At 36.0% G+C, this 23,945-nt stretch overlaps 1 protein-coding gene across 4 annotated transcripts in view; it reads left to right on the top strand.

Annotated features, from left to right (window-relative positions):
* ACSL4 (acyl-CoA synthetase long chain family member 4) overlaps window positions 1-20,783 on the top strand; it is a 119,335-nt gene extending 98,552 nt beyond the window's left edge. For 3 of the 4 annotated variants that reach the window (XM_036271810.1, XM_036271812.1, XM_036271811.1), the window contains exons 12-15: window positions 965-1,156; window positions 3,032-3,146; window positions 13,271-13,428; window positions 19,954-20,782. In XM_036271810.1, the coding sequence (XP_036127703.1) occupies window positions 965-1,156; window positions 3,032-3,146; window positions 13,271-13,428; window positions 19,954-20,111 (623 nt within the window). In that variant the 3' untranslated portion in view covers window positions 20,112-20,782. Of the gene's footprint in view, window positions 1-964; window positions 1,157-3,031; window positions 3,147-13,270; window positions 13,429-19,953 lie in introns of all 4 variants that reach the window. The other variant, XM_036271809.1, reaches the window with a different exon arrangement.
* Window positions 20,784-23,945: the final 3,162 nt, after the last annotated feature.

Here is a 23,945-nt window from a genome sequence, read left to right as displayed (position 1 = left end):
AGAAAAGTAGGTTTATAGTCATAATACAACTCATACGAGAATAAACTGTTTTGCATACTCACAACTATAAACCTACTTTATTTATCCCCTTGATTGGGCACCAGCTTCAAAATTGTTTTATGAGATGGGTTATCAGAGAAACAGTATATATAGTAAAACTTAATAAGGAGAATTTTGCCTTTAATTTTTATTTTCAAATTTTCTGGTATTGTGCTTCAATGTCAGTTTTGGGGAGTGGGTCCATTATTGCATATTTATTTGTTTCGAGTTTTCCTTGCTATGAAGGAATCTGTGCTTTATATAATAGGCAAGATCTTAATATTTTACATACAATGTATTTTGTCTTGAAATATTGAATAGTTTTCAATTTAAAGAGCATCTAACAGCTGATGAGGATACTGCCTTTAATTCTTTTATGTCAAAATCTAATTAGCATGCCTGTTTATAAATTCATATTTTTGTATATTTTTCTTAAAATAAGCTTCATTCAGTACTAAAGAGGTAATGAATAGTGATTAAATGTTTTAATAGTTATTGTCAATTCAGTGTTTTAATTTTAAAAGTCATGTCTGGCCATGGGCAAAATTAAGGAAATAAAATTTCTCTCCTTTTTCCCATAGACTCCCTTTCTCGGTTAGTGATGTTGCTTCCAGTGTTACCCTTCTTGGGAACAGTCTTATTTTAACAGAGCTCTATGAACTTTAATCTTTAATGATATTTTAAGTGTGAAATTTTATGGTCATGGGAAGGTTTGGGGTGGGTTCGTGATTATCAATGAGACTGGTACTCCTGAAATCATAGTTACCCACTATCGTCACATAAATCTGAATAAATACAAACTGATATTCTCCCATAAAGTGATGTGCAGTTTGATCAACAGGAAATATTTGCAAAGGAGCTTTAGGAATTAATGCAAGTAAATTTTGTTTTAGAACAAGAACTAATTTGCTTTAATAACTTCCAGGCGGTTACACAATTCACGACAAACCAAACCCCAGAGGTGAAATCGTAATTGGTGGGCAGAATATCTCCATGGGATATTTTAAAAATGAAGAAAAAACGGCAGAGGATTATTCTGTGGATGAAAATGGCCAAAGGTGGTTTTGTACTGGTGATATTGGAGAATTCCATCCTGATGGATGTTTACAAATTATTGGTCAGTGTATTTCTATTTTTGTGGTTTTCTTTAGTTTTTGCAACTTTAGCATATGTGAAAGATAATATTGATCAAGTCATTAATAGAGTTGATGGTTCCATTGGTTTAAACTTTGGGCAAGTTATTTAATTTATGTCTGTACTTCTCCATCTGTAAAACAGGGACAAGAATACTGACTTGGTATGGCTTTTGTTAGGATTAAACAAGTTGATATATGTCAAACGTTTAGAGCCAGGGTGGTCAGTGCCTACATCTAAGTAACTGGTAGGAGCAGCAGCAGCTTTAGAGATAGGCAGGAAAATATAAGATGGATAATAAGAAAACAAAAATTGTTCAGAAGAGGTATTTTTGTTGTTGTTCAACTGCTTGTGGTTCTGTATAACCATCTACTGTAACATACCCTATTCTAGTCATTCCTCGCTGATTACTTCCCCACCCAAGAGGCAGTGTGGACACATTTTCCCTAGTCACCGTTTATATGTCTCTCAACAACCCTGAACCTTAGAAAATTATAATGTCAATCCTCAACATTAATCTGTTCTTTTGAGAATGTCATTTGGTTTGGCACTGTCTTTTTTGAGCCTACTGAAATAGGCTTGTAAGTTCAAAAAGCTACCCCAAATGGCACTTAATGCTATTCAACTTTTAATCAAGCAAAAGTTAAAATAAAAAATTGACTAGCTGATAATGAACACTCTGTAGGGTCCTGGTCAGGTCCTTTTACAGCCATAACATTTCCTTAGTCATATTTCTAGTGATCCATTTAAGTCTGTCTCTGGAACCATATCTGACCTGAATATACTTAAAGATTTCTGGGGAAATTTGATTTTTTTATCCAGAAGTTGGATCTGCTGGGGAAATTTCTAGGAAATATGGCTCAATCTAAAATCAATAACTGCCCCTTCCCACCTTTTTCTTGATCCGTCATTGTACTGGAATCAAAGATTGTTTCTTTTGGCATGTAGAGTGTGTTCTCAAGCCATGAGTAGGCAAGTCAACACTCAGATGAGGGTCATAAGGAAGCTTGATGATTATTCATGTCATATGATCCTGTGCCAACACATTCTTATAGCACTGTCATTTTAACAAGATAACGTCACATATGGAAAATGGGTAATTAACATTTATTGACCATGTTCTCTGTCTATGCCAGACATTGTACTGCGTGCATGTATGAGGTAGCCATCATTGTCCCTGATAAAATTGAGGGCTGGAGAGGTTCACTGACCTGCCCAGGATCACATAGCTAGTAACTGGCAGAGCTACCATTCAAGTCTAATACTCCAAAGTCCTGTTCCTTCTATTGATTTTATTATAATATTTGATTATAAGACATTAAAGCTTTCAGTATGGTGTGTAATATTTTAGCAAGTATTTCTTTATTTTAACTAGGTATTTTCTTAACTGGTGTGTGTGTGTGTGTGCGCGCGTGCGTGTGCGCCTGCGCGTGCAAACATTATATGTAACAAGATTTTAGAAGAAGTATCTTTTTAAATAAAGATTACAGCAATGAGTCCTGACTGGTGTGGCTCAGTGGTTAGAGTGTTGACCTGTGCACTGAAGGGTTATGGGTTTGATTCCCAGTCAAGAGCACATACCTGAGTTGCAGGTTTGATCCCTGGCTCCAGTTGGGAGGCAACCAATTAATGTTCCTCTATCACATTGATGTCCCTCTCTCTCGCTCTCTCCTCCCTCCTTTCCCTCTCACCCTCTCCCCTCCCTCTTTCCCTTCCACTCTCTCTAAAAAATCAATGGAAAAAATATCCATAGATGAGGATTTTTAAAAAAAGGGCAATGATATTAAAATAAATTCATAATTGTACAGACCCTAATAAAATGGACTATGGATAACTTAACATTCTCCATGACTTACAGATCGCAAGAAAGATCTGGTGAAATTACAGGCAGGAGAATATGTATCTCTTGGGAAAGTGGAAGCTGCATTGAAGAACTGTCCACTTATTGACAACATCTGTGCTTTTGCCAAAAGGTAATTTTAAAAGTTATGTTTGTGTTTCATATACTTATAGTAAAAGGGTGATTGGAAAAAGTTTGATTATGTATAATCATAAGGGAAACATGAAACTTTCATCAGAGTTTGGGGAATGTTACACATTTCTGAACATTCTTGAATTCAATAACTTGAAGATTGCTTAAAATAATCTAGACATTTGAACTATTTATTAGACCCCCGTACTATATCTTGCTAAATATTTATCTATGCTTCAAAACTCATTTCACTTAACTTTCATAACAGCTGAGACTTAGCATAAGTAATTTTTCCAAGAAAATAACACAGCTAGTACAAGTTTTCTGAATAATAATCCTGGAAGATTAAACTATTTTCTTTATATTTTAATGTTTTATTTTTATGGGCTTTATTAATGTTTTACTTTTATGGGCTTTATTACTTCTTTTAACACTTTAATTCTGAAAAACACAATACAAACTTTAGCGTCTTACCATTATTAAGTGTACAGTTCACTAATATTAAGTATATTCACACTGTTGTGCAGCTCATCTATAGAACTTTGCATCTTGGAAATCTAAAACTCTATATCCATTAAATAATCCCCATTTTCCTTCCCCACCACCCAGCCCCTGGCTACCACCATTCTACTTCTGTTTCTCTGAATTTGACTATTCTAGATAGCACATATAAATAGAATCATACAATATTTGCCTTTTTGTGAATGGCCTGTTTCACTTAGCATAATGTCTTCAAGACTTTTCTATATTGTGGCATATGTCAGAATTTCCTTCCCTTTTAAGGCTATATTATATTGCATTATATGTATAGAGACTATATTTTGTTTCACCATCCATCTGTCAATGGACAACTTGGGTTGCTTCCACTTCTCGACTATTTCTGATGTACTGCTATGAACATGGATATGCAAATATCTCTTGAAGATCCTGCTTTTCAGTGCTTTTGGATATATACCAAGATGTGAGATTACCAAATCATATGGTAGTTCTACTTCTTCTTTTTTTTTTTGAGGCAATCCCATACTGTTTTCCATAGCAGCAGCACCATTTTTACCTTTCCACCATATACAAGGGTTCTCATTTTTCTGTATACTTACCAACACTCATATCTTTTTCTTTTATGGTACTCATCATAATAGGGGTGAGAGGATATCTCTCCTTTAATGATTAGTGATGTTGGGCATCCTTTTCTATGCTTGTTTGTCATTTGTATATTAACCTTTGGAGAAATGTCTAGTGAGTCCTTTGTCCACAAAATTTTTTCTATTATTTTCAGTTATACAGTACAATGTTACCAAATATTGTCACCATGTTTTACATTAGATCCTCAGACCTATTCATCTTTTTTTATTATTAATTTATTTTTGTTACAAATGTTTCTCCTCTTTTCCCTCATTGACACCTTCCTCCTGATCCCACCCCACCAGCATGGTTGACTATGTTCATTGGTTATGCATATATGCATACAAGTTCTTCGGTTTATCTCTTCCCTTCCCCCTACACTCCTCCTCTGAAGATTGTCAGTCTGAACCCTACTTCTGTCTGAGTCTGTTTTGTTCATCAGCTTATTTTGTTCATTATATTTCAGAAATAAGTGAGATTATGTGATATTTGCCTTTCTCTGATTGTCTTATTTTGCTTAGCATAATACACTCCAGGTCCCTCCATGTCATCTCAAAGGATAAGAGATCTTTCTTTCCTACAGCTGCATAGTACTCCATTGTGTATATGTACCACAGTTTTTTAATCTACTCATCTATTGATGGACACTTGGGCTGTTTCCAGATCTTAGCGATTGTCAATACTGCTTCTGTGAACATGGGGGTACATATATTCTTTCTGAATGGTGTTTCAGGCTTCTAAGGGTATATTCCTAGAAGTGGGATCACTGGGTCAAATGGAAGTTCAATTTTTAATTATTTGAGGTAACACCATATTGTTTTCTATAGTGGCTGTACCAATATGCATTCCCACCAGCAGTGTGCTAGAGTCCCCTTTTCTCCATACCCTCGCCAACACTTGTTGTTTGATGATTTGTTGATGGCAACCTTTCTGGCAGGTGTGAGGTTGTAGTTGTTTTAATTTGCATCTCTCTGATGATTAGTAACAGTGAGCATTTTTTCATATGTCTCTTGGCCAACTGTATGTCCTTTTTGGAAAGTTGTCTATTTAGGTCCTCTACCCATTTTTTAATTGGATTCTTTGTCTTTGGTGGAGTTGTGTGAGTACACTATATATTTTGGAAATTACTCTTATTTGATGTATCATTGGCAATTATGCTCTCCCATATGGTGGGTTCCCTTTCCATTTTGATGCTTGTTTCTTTTGCTGTGCAGAATTAGCTTGATGTAGTCCCATGTATTATTTTTTTCCTTTGTTTTCTCTTGCCTTAGGCGTTGTATCAGTGAAAATTCTGCTGCTTGTGATGTCTGAAATTTGGTTGCCTACATTTTCTTCTAGGATTTTTCTGGATTCACGAGTCACATTTAAGTCTTTTATCCATTTTGAGTTTAGTCTTATCTATAGCGTAAGTTGGTGGGCTAGTGTCATTTTTTTGCATGTAGCTGTCCCAATTTTCCCAACACCATTTATTATTAAAAAAAATTTTTTTTCTTGACTGATATTTTAGAGAAAGGAAGGGAGAGGGAGAGAGAGATGGAAACATCGTTGAGAGAGGGCATCAATTGGTTGCCTCCTGCATGCCCCCCACTGGGGATTTGGCCCACAACCTGGACATGTGCCCTGACTAGGAATCAAACCAGCAACCTCTTGGTGCATGGATTGACACTCACCCATTGAGCCACACTGGCCAGGCCCAAACTCGTTAAGGAGGCTGTCTTTACTCCATTGAATGCTCTTGCCACCTTTGTCAAATGTTAATTGAGCATAATGTCTTAGATCAGTTTTTGGGTTCTCTGTTCTTTTCCATTGATCTATATGCATGGTTTTTTTTCTTGTTTTTTTTTTTTAATGCCACTAGCAAGAACCAAACCCAGGACTCTCTGGTCCACAGGCCGATGCTTCAACCGCTGAGCCAAACCGGCTAGGGCTATATGCCTTTTCTTGTGCCAGTACTAGGCTATTTTGCTTACAGTGGCTTTGTAGTATAACCTGATATCTGGTATTGTGATCGCTTCAACGTTGTTCTTTTTTTCTCAAAATTGCTGTATCTATTTGAGGTCTTTTTTGGTTCTATATAAACTTTTGGAGTATTTGTTCTCATTCTATGAACTATGCTGTTGTTATTTTAATGAGGATTGCATTGAATCTATAGATTGCTTTGGGTAGTGTGGATATTTTAATAATGTTAATTTTTTCAATCCTTATACAAGGTATATGCTCTCACTTGTTTATATCTTCCTCTATTTTTTTATGGATTAATTAATTTTTCTTAGAGATGTTTCTAATTCTTATTTCAATGTCCTGTAGTTTTCTGCAAACAGATTCTTTGTTTTTTTGGTTAAGTTTATTCCTAGATATCTTAATTTTTTTGCTACAATGGTAAATGGGTTTTTTTTTCTTTTTAGTTTCTCTTTCTGTGAGTTCATCATTGGTGTATAAGAATGCCCTCGATTTCTTTCTTTTTTTTTTTTTTTTTTATCCTCACCCGAGGACATTTTTCCATTTTTTGTTCAGGTAGAGTGGGAGGGAGAGAGAGGAACAGAGAGAGAGAGAGAAACATCAATGTGAAAGGAACACATCGAGTGGCTGCCACCCGCACAACCCACCAGGGCCGGGGACAAACTGCAACCAAGGTACATGCCCCCAGCGGGAACCGAACCCCGCAGGCCGACACTCTAACCTCTGAGCCAAACCGGCCAGGGCTTGATTTCTTGATGTTAATTTTGTGTCCTGCTACTTTGCCAATTTTTTTTTTATTAAATCTAGTATGTTTTTCATGGAGTCTTTAGGGTTTTCCATGTACAATATCATGTCATCTGCAAATAGTCACAGTTTCACTTCCTCCTTTCCAATGTGGATCCCTTTTATTTATTTTTTTCTAGTCTAATAGCTGTGACTAAGACTTCCAGTACTATGTTAAATAATAGTGGTGAAAGTAGGCATCCCTGTCTTGTTTCTGTTCTTAAGGGAAATGCTTTTAGTTTTTGCCCATTGAGTATGATGTTGGCTGTAGGTTTTTCATATATGGCTTTTAGTATGTTGAGATATCCCTCTATTCCCACATTGCTGAGCCTTTTTTATCAGAAATGGGTATTGGATTTTATCAAATGCTTTTTCAGTGTCTACTGATATGATCATATGGATTTACATTTCATTTTGTTTATGTGGTGCATCACATTTATTGATTTGCAAATATTGTACCAGCCTTGTATCCCTGGAATGAAGCCCACCTTGTCATGGTAAACACTTTTTTTGTTGTATTGCTGGATCCGATTTGCTAATATTTTGTTAAGGATTTTGGCATCTGTGTTCATCAGGGATATTGGCTTAGAGTTTTATTTCTTTGCAGAGTCTTTATCTGGTTTTGGAATTAGAATTTTGCTGGCCTCATTAAAGACGTTGGGAAGTATTCCTTCTTGAATTTTTTAGAATAGCTTGAAGAGTGTGGGTGTTAATTCTTCTTTGAATGTTTGGTGAAACTCCTCTGTGAAGCTGTATGGGCCCAGGCTATTGTTTGCTGAGAGAGTCTTGATTACATCTTCAATTTCCTTAGTTGTTATTGGTCTGTTCGGGTTTTCTATCTTCCTGTTTTAGTTTTGAGAGACTATGTGTTTCTAGAAATTTGTCCATTTTGCCTAGATTGTCCAATTTGTTGGTGTGTAATTGTTCATAGTATGTGTTAATGATCCTTTCTATTTCTGTAGTGTCAGTTGTTACTTCTCCACTTTCCTTTCTGAATTTGTTTATTTGGGTCCTTTCTCTTTGTTTCTTGGTGAGTCTGGATAAGGGTCCATCAATCTTGTTTATCTTTTCAAAAAACCAGCTCTTTGTTTATTGATCCTTTGAATTGTTTTTTGGTCTCTATGTCATTTATTTCTGCTCTGACCTTTACTATTTTTTTCCTTGTACTTGCTTTGAGTTTTTCTTTTTGTTTACTTTCTAATTCTTGGTTAGAATTAGAAGTTGTAAGGTTAGATAGTCAGTTAGGATTTTTCTTGAGGTAGGCCTCTAGTGCTATAAACTTCCCTCTCAGGACTGCTTTCGCTGCATCCCATAGATTTTGTGTTGTTGTGTGTTCATTTTTATTTGTTTCCAGGAAGTTTTTAAATTCATCCTTGATCTTCTTTGTAACCCCTTCATTGTTTAATAACATGCTATTTAGCCTCCATGTGTTTGAATGTTTTTGAGTGTTTTTATTGTAACTGATTTCTAGGTTCATGCCATTGTGATCTGAGAAGATGCTTGATATGATTTCAATATTTTGCACTTGTAGAGACTTAGTTTGTGTCCTAACAAGTTGTCTGTCTTTGAGAATGCCCCATGTGCACTTGGGAAGAATGTGAATTCTGCGAATTTGGGTTGTAATTCTCTGTAGATATCTATTAAATCCATTGCATTTAGTGCATCATTTAGAGTCTCTGTTTCCTTGTTAAATTTTTGTCTACAGGATCTATCCAGTGATGTCAGAGGGGTGTTGAAGTCCTCTGCTGTGATTGCATTGCTTTTGTTTTCTCCTTTGAAGCCCTCTATAAGTTTTTTGATGTATTTTTGTGCTCCTATGTTGGGTGCATATACAGTTAACAAGGATATTTCTATCTTCCTGTTGGATACACCCTTTCAATAGTATGAAGTGGCCTTCCTAGTCTCTAGTTCTGGCCTTCATTTTGTAGTATATTTTATCAGAGATGAGTATTGCTACCTGAGCTTTTTTTTTCATTTCCATTTGCTTGGAGAATTTTACCATCCCTTCACTTTCAGCCTATGTGACTCTTTTGTTGTATAGTAGGTCTCTTGTAATCAACATATATATGAGTCATGCTTTCTTATCCATTCAGCTACTCTGTGTCTTTTGATCGGAATGTTTAATTCATTTACATTTAAGGTTATTATTGATATGTACTTATTTATTGCCATTTTTGTTTATTATGGTTATGCTTCTATTTCTTCTGCTTATTACAGCAGGCCTTTTAACATTCCTTGCAATGCTGGTTTGGTTCTACTATATTCCCTTAGCTCTTTTTTTTTTGGTTTGGGAAGCTCTTTATTTCACCTTCAGTTTTGAATGATAGCCTTACCGGATAGAGTAGTCTTGGATTCAGATCCTTGTTTTTCATGACCTTGATTACTTCATGCCATTCCCTTCTGGCCTGTAGTGTTTCTGTTTAGAAGTTAGCTGATAGCCTTATGGGGGTTTCTTAGTAGGTAACCTGTTGCTTATCTCTTTCTGCATTTAGGGTTCTCTCTTTTTCTTTAGTGTTTGGCATTTTAATGATACTATATCTTGGTGTAGGCCTGTTTGGGTTCTTTTGGGGTTTTCTGCTTCTTGCACTTGTGTGCCTTTTTTCTTCACCAAGTTAGGGAAGTTTTCTGTCACTATTTCTTCAAATATATTCTCTAACCCTTGCTCATTTCCTTCTTCTTCTGGAACTCTTGTGATGTGGATGTTGTTATGTTTCATGTTGTCCTTCAGTTTTCTTAAGCTGTCTTCCTGTTTTTAATTGTTTTTTTTTTTTTTTTTGTTTCTTTTTGGTTCTTTGATTGGGTGACTTTTTTCTACACTGTTTTCTGATTCACTGATCTAATCTTTGGTTTCCTCTACTCTTCTGGTTATTTCTTCCAGTGTCTTATTTTTTCTGCCATGTCATTCTTCCATTTCTGTTTTGTGGTTTTTCATTTCCAATTGGATGGTTTTTCAATGTTCCTATATCCTATGCTGTTGAACTCTACTCATGCTGTTGAGCTTCCTCATAATCATTACCCTGAATTCTACCTTTGATAACTTGCTTAATTCAATTTTATTTATTTCTTCTTCTGTAGAATTTTCTTGTTCTTTCATTTGGGTTTTTTTTGTTGTTGTTGTTTCACCATTTTGGCTGTCTCAGTAGGTTTTGGAGCCTGCCAAACTTTTCCTGTGGTTGTTGGTGTTCCACTAATTATGGCTCCTTCTGCTGGGTTTGGATTACTTTGGGAGGACCCACATTAAACCCCACTGTCCAGTCTGACTTTTCTGGGTAGATTTGCAGGCCAAGCAAAGGTTCAGTTGTCATTTTGCTTTTGCCTGCAGGCTATTAGTGTCAGTTACTTTATGAGCTGGATTTGTAGGCCTCAGCTGAATGAACAGTCCCTCAGGTGTACAGGTTAAGAGGATTGCCAGTGGATGGGGCAGTGTATCCCCCCACCCCACCTTGCTTGCTGGTAGTTTCTACCTGTTAATGTGCCTCCGTTTTTATTTTTCTGGCCTGGCCTGGTGGTGGTAAATTTGTGAGGGAGAGGCCGTTGCTTCTCCTGGGGCTCTGGGCAAGGGTTCTTTGAGTAAGACACCTACTGTCCAATGAGGGAGTGATTCAGCCTAAAATTTCTGGTGCCCTCCTTCCCAGCATTCTCACCTGTGCCACGATCCTTCGACTCTCTTCAGAGTTCCAGTCCAGTCTGCCCTCCCTCTGCCAGTGCCCAGGGTATGTGGCTGTAGCTTACTTAGTGCTCTGGCCCTCATGGAGGTGCCCTTTTTGCCTGCACCTCTCCTTGCTTTACTAAGCCTCAGCTCTGGTGATCTTAGTCAGGTGTTATGCGGATACTTTTCCCTGTCCCTCCACTCTGTGCTGGGGGGCCCGCCCCTCTGTGCTAGGAGCCACCACTCTTTCCTGGGCAGCTGCCTCTCTGTGTTGTGTAGCCGGCGTGGAGTTTTAACCCTCAGCTTCTCAGAGGGAACTGCTCACAGTTGAAACAGCCCTTAGCTGCTGTCCATGGGCCCCCAGCCTGCCCTCTTGCACCTCCGTGGTTCCTTCCAGGCTCGATTTGGTGTCGTCTTTCTGTCCTGGTTATTAGTGTTCTCTCTAGCTGCTTTGTAGTTGGTTTTTCCTGATGATTTGTCTTTTTTTTTTTTTTTTAATCCTCATCCGAGGACATTTTTCCATTTTTTGTACAGATAGAGGAGGGAGAGAGAGGAAGAGAGAGGGAAACATCGATGTGAAAGGGACACATCAAGTGGCTGCCACCCGCACGACCAACCAGGGCCGGGGACAAACTGCAACCGAGGTATATGCCCTTAGCGGGAACCGAACCCGGGTCTCTCCGGACCGCAGGTGGATGCTCCAACCGCTGAGCCAAACCGGCCAGGGCCTGATGATTTGATTTGTCTTTATTGTAGTTGTAATTCCAGTTTGGTCCTGGGAGACGGTCTGTTCAGCTGCCATTTTTTTACCCCAGACCTATTTATCTTATAGTTGCAAGTTTATATTCTTTTACCAACATCTCCCTATTTCCTCAATACACAGACCCTGGCAACCACTTTTCTACTCTCTGTTTCTATGAGTTTGACTTTCTTTTATAAAAAAAAAAAAAATTCCACATGTAAGTGTTACCATGCAGCATTTGTCTTTCTTTGCCTGGTTTATCCCACTTTGCACAATGCCCTCAAGATTCATCCATGTTGTTGCAAATGACAGGATTTCCTTCATTCTCATAGCTGAATAATACTCTAGTGTGTGTACCACATCTCTATCCATTCTTCTGTTGATGGATACTTAGGTTGTTTCTATATTTTGGTTATTGTGACTAATGATGAAATGAACATAGAAACATGAGTGTACAGATATCACCTTGATATCCTGTTTTCGTTTCCTTTGGATTTATGCTGAGGATTTATGCAGATTGTTGGTTCACATGGTAGTTCTAGTTTACATTATATGAGGAACCTTCATACTGCTTTCCATAGTAGCTGAACCAATTTACATTCCCACCAACAGTGTACAAGGGTTCCTTTTTGTCCACATCCTTGTCAGCACTTGTTATCTCTTCTCTTGTTTTTTGTTTTTGTTTTTTAAATCTCTTGTCTTTTTGACAATAACCATTCTAACAGGTCTGAGGTAATATCTCATTGTGGTTTTGATTTGCATTTCTTTCCTGATGATTAGTGATGTTGAGTACCTTTTCATGTGCCTGTTGGCCATTTGTATGTTTTCGTTGGAAAAATGTTTATTCAGTTCCTCTGCCCATTTTAAAATCAGATTATGTTTGTTTATTTACGTAGCTATTGAGTTTTATGAGTTCTTTATATATTTTGGATATTAACCCCTTATCAGATAGATATATTATTTTCACATATTTTCTCCTATTCCATAGGTTGTCTTTTCATTTTGTTGATGGTTTCCTTTGCTGTGCAGAAACTTTTTAGTTTGATATAGTCCCACTTGTTTATTTTTTCTTCTGATGGCTTTGCTTTTTCTGTCAAATCCAAAAAATCACTGCCAAGACCAATATCAAGGAACTTACACCCTATGTTTTCTTCTAGAATATTTACAGTTTCAGTTCTTTACTCTCTTTTTAATTGGGTTATTTTTGTTTTATTATTGATTTGTAGGCAGTTTTTATATATTCTAGATATTAACTCCTTATCAGGTACATGGTTTACAAATATTTTTTTTCAATGCTGTAGTCTTTTCACACTCTATTAATTGTAATTTTTGTCACAGAATAAAAAAAATACTTGTTAATTCTCATTTATCTACTTTTTTATTGTTATTGCCTATGCTTTTGGTGTCATAGCCATGAAAGCATTGTCAAATACAATGTCATGAATCTTCCCCCTATAGTTTCTTCTAGGTGTTTTATAATGTTAGCTCTTACATGGTTAGGTCTTTGATTACAATTTTTGTATGTGGAATAAGGTAAAGATACAACTTCATTCTTTTCTATGTGGATATCTAGTTCTTTCTACACCATCTGTTGATCAGACTGTCCTTTACCCATTGAGTGTTCGTGGCACCCTTGTTGAAGATCATTTGACCGTGTATGCAAGGGTCTACCTCTAAGATCTCTTATTTCTCATTGGTTTATATTATCTGTCTTTATGCTAGTACTACAGGCTTTGTTACTTCTTAATGGAACTGTAACAAAAAGAAATATGCTTTGAAATTATCTTGTAATGTACCGTTTCATTGAAAACTTGACGAATGCTGTTCTCAGTGTTTTAATTTCTATTTTGTTTTATATTCTATTTTTTAGTGACCAGTCCTATGTGATTAGTTTTGTGGTTCCTAATCAGAAAAGGTTGACACTTTTGGCACAACAGAAAGGAGTGGAAGGAACTTGGGTTGATATTTGCAATAACCCAGCCATGGAAGCTGAAATACTGAAAGAAATTAGAGAAGCTGCAAATGCCAGTAAGTAAGAAATTGCTTGACTTTATGTCCCTTAAAGTCATTTAATGGTATCTTGTGTACTAGCATCTTCAAGAGGTCTGTTTATTTGCTTTGTTTTAATAACAAAATACATGGTTTAAAGAACCTGCCTCTTGAATATGTATGATGACTTTCCATGTTGGAAGAATTCTTTTTTTTTTTTAATCCTTACCCAGGAACATTCTTCCATCTATTTTCAAACAAAGCGGGAGGGAGGAAGAGAGGGAGGGGGGAGGGAGGGAGAGAGAGAGAGAGAGAGAGAGAGCGCGCGCGCATTGATTGGTTGCCCTCTCGCTCAACCCCCACCAGGGCTGAGGACTGAACTGCAACCAAGGTACATGCCCTTGACTGGAATCAAACCTGCTACTCTTTGTTTTGCAGTCCAACACTTGAACCGCTGAGCCAAACCTGCCAGGGCTGGAAGAATTCTTAAATGTTATATAGTAGAATAACCTATCTAATTATTTATTACATGTTACAACATCTCTGCTAAGTGATCTTCTAGCCTGTGTTTGGAATGGTCCATCTTTGTTCTGATAGTTCATAATGATGTGACCTTATAAGGATCTTTTTTTTTTCATCATTTTAAAAAATTATTAAAGTGTATTTTAGTGTTGACATAATTGCAGGAGTCCTCCTCCCCCTGTTTGCCCACCTCCACCCTACTCCGCCTACCCCTTCCTTGACTTCTACCAAATAATTGTCCATGTCCATGGAGTATGCTTATATGTTTTTTAGCTACTTCCTTCACCTTCTTTATCCAGTCACCTCTCCCTTAGGCCCTGGCCAATTTGTTTCATGTATTCATGCTTTTGATTCCATTTTGTTCGTCAGTTTATTTCATTCATTAGATTCCACATATTAGTGAGATCATATTGTATTTGTTATTCTCTGACTGGCTTATTTCACTTAGCATAACACTCTCCCGGTCCATCCATACTATCACAAAGGGTAAGACTTCCTTCTTTTTTTTTTTTTTTTTATAGCCAATAGTAGTATTCCATTGTGTATATGTACCACAGCTTTTTTATCCACTCATCTACTGATGGACACTTGGACTATTGTAAATTGCACTGCTGTGAACATAGGGGTGCATATATTCTTTCTGATTGGTGTTTCAGGTTTCTTAGGATATATTCCAAGATTTGGGATTGCTCGGTCAAGCGGCAATTCCATTTTTAATGTTTTGAGGAAACTTCATGCTGTTTTACACAGTGGCTGTACCAGTCTGCAGTCCCAGTACAAGAGTCCTTTTATTGTATATTATTATGTATACTTACCTGGTGTGGGCCATTTCAGTCTAGAGGTGTCTGCCCTTCAGTTCTGGGAAATACCTGTGTATCATTTTTTGTTTGTTTGCTCTTCTTTCAGTTTTCTTCACCAAATTCTGTGTTTGTGTTTTTACCTGGTGCTATTTTTATATGGAGGTTGGACCTCCTGTTTTTACCCTCTAATTTTCTTCTTCTTTCCTACACCATCCTTTTGTTTATATTCTGGCAGCATGCTTAACTTGATCGTCTTCTGTCTTTTGAATTTCGAATATCAGAATTTTATTTTTCAGGGCTCTTTCCTGCTTTCTCAGTGTTCTTTCATGTATGCAGTCAATGTGTCATCTCTTATTCTTCTGAAGATGTTAAAGGGATTCCTTTTATGAAGTTTTCCTCTGTTATTGGCTGTTTCCTCCAAGTTCCACTGTCTGCTTGCTTTGGTCATGGCTTCTCATGTATCTGCTGATCCTTGTCTGTCCATTCACATTTGAGAATGAGGTATTGAAAACTTGCTTGTAAATTTTACTGGGCTTCACTGAAAAGTTATTCAAATGTCAGTGTCTTGGAACATTCCATTTCTCCAAAGATGACTTCTTCAGTCTCTTGCCTCGCGGTTATTAGCCCCACTGCCTGTATTCTGGTAGCCAAATAGAGGAAATTGGAAAAGGGCTGGGAGTGGAGTGATTCCACCTTAACCTCATTGAATCCTTCTGTTTCCAGCTTTATTTCCTCCCTCTATTGTACCTATGTCCTCGAGTCCAGAGACTCATTTAGTTTTTCCAAAAAGTAAATGTGTTTTCAGCCTGATTAGGGAAGAGCAGAATGAAAGAAAACTGTCATTTAAACAGTGTACTGCTCATCTCTGTTTTCAGAGGCACAATCTCAAGAGGTTGGTTTATTTTTTGTGGGCTTCTTATTGTCAGTCAGCTAGATTTTAGCTCTCTTGGCTCCCAATCAGTGACTGCTAATCATTTGCTTTTGATCTTCTAAAATTTTGTTGAACTCTCTCACCCAGTGCCCTCTTTCTTTCGTTTCAGTTTATTTTCCTCGTAGTTAATGCCTTTTTAATTTTTAAAATTATTTAAACTGTTTAAATTATTTTACAAGGGGAGCAGAGATGAATTGTATCACCTTCATTTTTAATTGGAGGCTGTTAACCTACTTTTAACCTGTTGCTTTTCCTCCTAAAAAATTAAAGTATTAATTTTCTGATTGTAGGTTATCTATAGTAATTATAAATATTGGACAATACAGAAAATTATTAGGAGGAAGTAAAAATCACTTAATAGTACTTTGGGTGGTGACATTGCATTCTGGTATATGTACTTATATGACAAACCTTATTGATATTTTTCTAAGTCAGTAGATATAGAATTGCATTATAATTTTTAATAACTAAATAGTATTCCAGTATAAGCATATCCACTTATGTTCCTGTTGTTGGACTTTTAGTATGAGTTCTACTTTTTTCCTCTGACAGTAAACAAACATAACACATATCTTGTATACTCAGTTATTTTCTTTAAAAATTTTTTTTTCCGCCCTGGCCAGTTTGGCTCAACGGTTAGAGCGTCGGCCTGCGGTCCAGAGAGACCCAGGTTCGGTTCCCACTAAGGGCACGTACCTTGGTTGCAGTTTGTCCCCGGCCCTGGTTGGTCGTGCGGGTGGCAGCCACTCGATGTGTCCCTTCACGTCGATGTTTCTCTCTCTCTCTCCCTTCCTGTCTCTCTCCCTCCCACTCTATCTGTACAAAAAAAAAAAAAAAATTTTTTTTTCCTTTATCGATTTTAGAGAGAAATGAAGGGAGAGGGAGAGAGAGATTGAAACATCGATGAAAGAGAACATTGATTGGCCACCTCCTGCATGCCCCCCACTGTGGATCGGCCTACAACTTGGGCATGTGCCCTGACCAGGAATGGAACTGGTGACCTCTTGGTGCATGGGTCGACGTTCAACTACTGCTGAGCCACACGGGCTGGGCTCAGTTATTTTCTTATGTAATGATATTCTTAGTATGAATTTTTAAAAATGGAATTTCCAGGTCAAAGAAAATATATGATTTTAGGTCTTTTTCAATGTTGTCAAATAACTCCTCCTTCCCCAGAAAAATTGGACTAGTTTATATTCCTATCATAGATGCAGGAGCCACACGTATTTTCCTAACCAGGCTATTATTATTTATTTTTTAAATTAACTACCTAGGTTCCATTTTGGTTTCAAAATATAGGTAGTATAATTAGTTAGAAAGCTGAAGATGAAAAACTGTGTTTCCTCAAGAACAACACTCTTATAGTCAACTCTGGATATTGTAAAGTTATTTAAGCAACAATTACCTATTATAACCATAAAGACAGTGACTTCATGTGGGTTTTTTTTCCTAATGATGGTTTTGTTATTTTTGGAATTATTGATGTAGCACACTTTTAATATCACCAGGCTACCAGAATTTTTTTATTGATACAAATCCTGATTTTTTTATTTAGATGTAGTATTTTAAAAAGTATTCCAGCCAATAGGCTGTTATTCTTAGTCACTCTCTGAATGTTACTCATGGAATAGAATGTGACTTGAATAATTTGTCATTGCATATGTAACTATGAAAAGCAATCATGGGGAAATTCAAGCTGTATCACAATTAGGTGGAAAATGGAATAAAATTCTCGGACCCTCTAGGCCCCCATAACTTTTCTCTGCTGGAATGAGGAATAAAATTGAACAACTCATGATCTGGATAATGAACTAAACATGAGCTAAATGTATAAATCATAAGCTTTTCTGTGCCACAAAGGATTCTCTTGCCAACTTTTTGCTTGAAATTATAATTTCAAGACTTATGCCAGTAAGTATAAAACAGTCTTGATTGTATTCAGCTGTCTGACATTATATATATTTCATAGCAGTCCTTTTCATATTTTAAATATAAGTGAGGTATATGTAGTATCAAAAGGACACAAAGTATGGAATTTTGTGGTGATATGACAGCTTCCTAATGGGTAGAAAAATTGTCCTTTGCTCCCACCTGCTGGCCACATTTTATAGTGTTCTAGATAATTCTGATAAAAATGACACATGTAAGATTGTTTTTGTTTTCCTTTCCACAAATCTTGCCTACTTCTTGGCAATTTATTTTGTTTATAGAAAACTGTGGTTGCTTTTTGCTCTCTATAGCCTGTGGTACTAGATGATATTTAGGAGTTCCCAAAATGAAACCTTTAATGCATCCTCTTGTTTGTGTGTATGTGTGTGTGTGTGGCTTTGAACAGAAATTTAGTTAATAAAGATTAAGTATAGGAACTTCTATAAATGTGCTGAATTTGCTTGTGTGCAACTGAAATAATGCACCTGCCTTGTCCCATTTTTGTCGGTGTTTCTGGAATACAACCTGTGTAAGTAGTGACAGTAATATGAAATAAAGGGTTTTGGAGCCAAATCTATAGTTGAAAATTTAACTGTTTCCTTGAGATCCAAATGTGACCTTAGGAGCATATGAGCTTATTTCAGGCACTCCTGTGTAACTGACCTGGAATATATCAACCAGGTAAACGTGGTTAATTTGAGCAAGTTTTTGTTCCTTTACTACCTGTTCAGGCATTACTTTTAGGAAGTTGGTTCTAGGTAATTTGAAAGGTTATTTTTCTCACTCAGCATTATTTCTTTATTTTTTAAAATATTTTTTATTGATTTTTTTTTAGAGAGAGAGGAATGGAGAGAGAGATAAAAACATTATGAGAGAGATACATCAATTAGCTACCTCCTTCTCCATACTGGGGATTGAGCCTACGACCTGGGCATGTGCCCTGATCGGCAGTCGAACTGGCACCTTTCAGTCAATGGGATGATGCTCAATCCACTGAGCCACACCAGCTGGGCAGCTTTATATTTTTTCTCTCATTTTAATGAGAAGCTCACTAATTAAATCAAACTTTCATAAAACTCAGAGTAGTATTGGAACAAAAACTTCCATGAATTTGAGTTATTTTGTACTTATCTCTGAAACCAAGTTTCTAAAATCACCTACACTATTAGCAGTTTTTAAACATGCAGATATTTGCTTCTTCAAAATTGCTGTTTTAAATACTTGCATATAAAATAAAGCTCATCTGTAGATTCACATTATTGATAATGTGCCTTCAGAATTTTAAGGATGAGCTGTATTAATAGTAACTTGATGAAATGTAATTTATTGAATTTAAAATTGAATACTGTATTTATTGCTTCTATGTCCTCATTTTCTTACATTTCTTTCAACATGTTGAGTTGTCTATCTCAAATAACATATATGCTGTATCTTATACCATTTAAAAGCATGGAATTCAAAATCCCCTTTTTGATTCTGATTTGAATGTATAATAAAGCTTAGGAAGAACAATTGTCTAGAGGCTTAATTTGCTGTAGAGTGAATATAGATATAGATAAAGATATAGATATAGATATGGATATAGATATGTCTGTTGGAGCCCTGTGGATGGCAGTGAACAAAACAAAGACCCTGCTTTCATGGAACTTACATTCTAATAGATGATAAAAATATATAATACGTTAGGTGGTAAGTTTTTTATTTATTTTTTAAGAAAACACAGTGTAAGAGGATATAGAGAAACAAAGGGACTTCTGTTTTGTTATGCATGGTCAAGAGAGTCCTCTCTGAGGAATGGCATTTGAATGGACACTGAGATAAAGTGAAGTGAGCTGTGAATCTACAAAGGGGAAGACCATCCTAGGCCAAGGGAACGGCAAGTAGAAAGACTCTGAAGAGGCAGGTGTCTACGTATATATCAGAATAAAAACTTCATAAACCACCCTGGTCGGTTTGACTAGGTGATTAGAGCGTCGGCCCACAGACCAAAGAGTCTCAGGTTCAATTCCGGTCAAGGGGTTGGTTCCCCACCCCGGTTTAGGGTCATGTGGGAGGCAACCAATTGATATGTCTCTTTCACATCGATGTTTCTCTCTCTCCCCCCGCTTCCACTCTATCTGAAAATAAATGTAGTAATATCCTTGGGTGAGGATTTAAAAAAAATAAAACTTCATAGACCGAAATGATCCATGAAACAATTTATGTATACTTTGAGAAACATAAAATGAAATTGTAAGATGGTGTATCATTAACATACAATTAAATAAGTTTGCCTCATCACCTGTATCATCTAGGTAAATCATGCAAATTCATGTTTTATTAATTATTTTTCTTCCACTTTCCCATCCCCCTACCCCCACACCTGCCCTCTTCTCATTTCAGTGAAGTTGGAGCGTTTTGAAATTCCAATCAAGGTTCGTTTAAGCCCAGAGCCTTGGACCCCTGAAACTGGTTTGGTCACTGATGCTTTCAAACTGAAAAGGAAGGAACTGAAGAATCATTACCTCAAAGACATTGAGCGAATGTATGGGGGCAAATAAAATGCTGTTCTCTTTACAGTTGTACAGGAGGTGATCTGGTTTTTTAGTTCTAGAGTTTTAAGCCTTGAGCTGTCTGTTAGAATGTAAAGTATATCATCCTAAAGACATGATAATAAAAAAAAGTGATTAAAATAATTGTTGAGTCAACTTTAACTTAGTTTTACATAGTTATAGTGAAGCTGAAATTGAAAAATTGTTTCCCTTTAGCTGTGTTATTAATTTTAGAGTAAAAATTCTGTTTTCAAAAATTAGCCTAAGATACTTGTTTTTATGAAAAAAAATATGTAATGTTGAACAAAATAAATTGGAGTTGGAGTAGAATGTAGTTTGAGGAGATTTGCAGCTTCCAATGTCTGTTGTCTTCCTAGTTCAGTAGAAGCTTAAAAATACTAAGCATGACAAAAAATATGTATTAACACTACTCAAAGCAGAAATGCTACAGGCCTTTAAAATTATCTTCCAACCATTTATCCTAAAGGAAAATTTCAGTCATAATATAACAGAGAGAATCAAATAACACTTTGGAAACCATTTTAAGATTCATGATTGTTGCATAGGTTTCACATAGAATTATTGTGTGTTGTGATAATTACAGTGCCTGAAGTAAGAATAAAACAACATAAACACACCAAAAATATCTAGTAATATATTTAAAGGGAAATTGAACTCCTTTTTTTTAAACTTGGAATTCTAAAATCAGTAATTATAATTATTTGAATGACTTGAGAGTACTTAGGTACATTTGAAAAAGGTTGAAGATTTCCTTTCTCTGTTCGTTCAAAATAGAAGACTGAGACCAAGAGTAAAATGATAGGAAGTTAATCAGATTTTAACAGGAAGCGTTTTCTCTGTTAGAAAAGATGAAATCATAAGTGTTTAGTGTTATGACCCTTGCACAGCACTGAACCTGGGAAAGTATTTAGACTGAGTTTATGTTTGATAACAGGGACTGTTTTTTAAATGTGCTTATATTAAATTACACTTGTAATTCAGGTCTATTTGCGGTTGCTGATTGGATTCTTGAGCAATAGTTTGCATTTCAAAAAGCCTTTCATTTTGCTTTAATTTTAGCAAATCAGGTTATGATGAATAATTTCCCCAATATTTTATTTGAATCTATGAATGACTAATTGACTCGGATGAGTTTGGGGAAGTTAAAGGGAAGAACACTGTTACCACTTTTCTCCTGTTTGTGAGAAGAGTTTAGAACCTGGAAAATGCTGGATTTAGGAGAAGGGAAGTTACTCAATAAGGGAATGATATTTGTGCAGTAGCTTGGCGTCTGGGCTTTTTTTTGAACCTTTAATTAAAATCAGGGATTATATATTCCTGATAGATATTCAGACTTGAACCATAGTTACTGTAAACAGCAAAAATTCTTAATACTGTTACTCTTTGCACTTTTTTCTTAATCATTTTATATATATATACATATATGGCTTATTGATTTGTACAGATGTGGGCCACCACTGCAACAAAATACATTCGTTTTGCTCTAAAATATTTATAAGGAAAATATTTAAATGTTATGTATATGGTGGTAAAAAGGAAAAAGTCATCTGGTGTTATTATAAACAAGAATGAAAGTTTTTGTGAAGATTTCTTTCAGTGTTCTGCAGTGTAAAATTTGAGGCAAGTTCTCCCTGAAGTTATGTATATGTGAGTATTCTCATTCTTCCCAACTTGCCTTTGAAGAGTGACGAACCATTATTATCAAATAGACTACTATTCAGCTTCTGTTCCTGGCCCACTGTTGATCCTTTAAGGATGATTTCCTTAGATTTTTTCAGTATGTGACTTTCCCCCCATTCAGAATGGTGATTTTAAATGTGCAAGTGCATGCATATTCAGATATTTGCACCCGCACTCACTTCCATCTCCCAAAAGCTAGAACACTGCCAACTAATCTGTTGTATAGGTCCTTCAGAAACACACAATTAACACTTAAGGTTGGGTGCTGCTAATTCTTTGCGAAAATCCAAATATTGTTAAGGGACCAGGGAGATGCCACTAGCCCCTGATTTTTCATTAGGAAATATACATATTTATGTAAACAGATCTTTCCATATTCATAGTGACTTTTCAAGTACTTGAGCCTACAATTTTTGATCCTACATTTCTATATGTTTTTAAATCATTCACTGTTCCTACATGTCAGCTATTAAAATAAAGTATACTTTAAAAATATACTACAGTTATGTACATTTCTAAGTCGAACACTTGTGACCTTTGCTTTAATTTTATGAAAGTATCTTGCATCCTTTATATGTGATTCTTTTTTTTTTTTTTCTAGAGTGCAGGTATAATTATATGGCTTTTCAGAACTGAGACACAGGTGAATGGTTTAAAAAGTCAGAAGTTAAGGAAAGTAATGTTTCTTTGGTCATAAAGACTGACTAAAAATTCTCATCTATATTTTCTTGATAGTGTAGGAAAAATGTTACTGAGGTAAGATAAAAACAGGTTAAAGAATGTGTGGTATTTGGTATTTGGAGAGAAATATTTTAATTTTTAAATGTAGTTTCAAATTAGAATTTGTTCATATTTTTACTTTCTGTTTAAATGCACGTTTGAAAGATTGTTACTTAGATTTTTGTGTTTATTCTTGATGACACGCTCTGTTCTTGTTTTTAAGTTTGTACTCAAATCTTAAGAAATAAATCCACCCATATTATCAGGCTAATTTGTGTTTAATTATGTGCCAAGATAAAATCTGCAAGTTTGAAGAATATTAGCAAAACTTTTAAACACATATATTTAAAGTACTTATCTTATCTTTAAATATATGGAATTGCATTAAGCAGTTAACCTGGTTTGTATAAGATCCATCCATACTCCATTTTGCAGTATTTGAGCCCAAAACTGTTATTTTGATGCAGTTAATAGAATAAAAACCCTTTAGAACTGATATTGTGGGACAAAACATAGTCATGTTGTGTGGATTATTATTATGTGCTAATAAATGATAACTGTTGCATTTAGTCTAATTAAAATTTATGGAGAAATTTATCTGAGTTGTATGAGTAGTGTTAGGGCTCTGGAATCAGACTTCCTCAATCTATTTCCTGGCTTTGCCATTCACTAGCTTTATGACTTTGGGCAAGTGACTTAACATCTCTCAGCTGCATTTCCCACCTGGAAAAGTGGGGTTGACTGATAATAGGATCTAGCTCCAATAGGATGGTTGTGAGGTAACATGAGTTAATCCATATATAGTGTTTAAAACACAGTAAGCTTACGTTAACTATCACCATCATCCTCATCATCTAGTTATTGTATCTAGACAGTATTCATCAGGTTGTTTAATGTATTAGCTAGCAAACTCAGGGCCCTAGGGAATTGATTGCCCGCCCCTGAAGACTTTGTAGAAAGATTTCTGGTTTTAGAGGTGAGGAGACCAAGGCTTATTCTATCACTAGCTTTGTAAGCATGGACAAATCTCATAACACCCTCTCAACCCTCTTAACCTTAGTTTTTCTTTCCATTTATTAAAAATAATAAAAACTATGCCCATTGAGGAAAGGGAAAGATGAGTGGCAGAAGTCATAAGCAATGTAATAATTTCTAAGGTCCATCACAATTAGCTTTCATGTTGTAATTTTGCTGTCCCTGGGTGTTTGTTTGTTTGTTTTGTTTTGTTTTAATGATGCTCTAGATTCCAAGTTTCCTGTAGGGATACAGGCTATGGATAATGCCATCACAATAAGTGAGGATTCTACTAATTACAAGGAGTCTCTGTCACATTCTCTCTTTTTTTAAAAAAAAAAAATCAGGGTTCTGTACACATAATTGAAAGCAGTTCTTTTAAACTATTTTTTACTGTGATTCAAATGC

This window comes from Molossus molossus, unplaced genomic scaffold (genome assembly GCF_014108415.1).
Source record: "Molossus molossus isolate mMolMol1 unplaced genomic scaffold, mMolMol1.p scaffold_m16_p_2, whole genome shotgun sequence".
Taxonomy (NCBI): Eukaryota; Metazoa; Chordata; class Mammalia; order Chiroptera; family Molossidae; genus Molossus; species Molossus molossus.
Note: the sequence above shows the minus strand (reverse complement) of the source record. Positions and strands in the feature narration are given on the sequence as shown.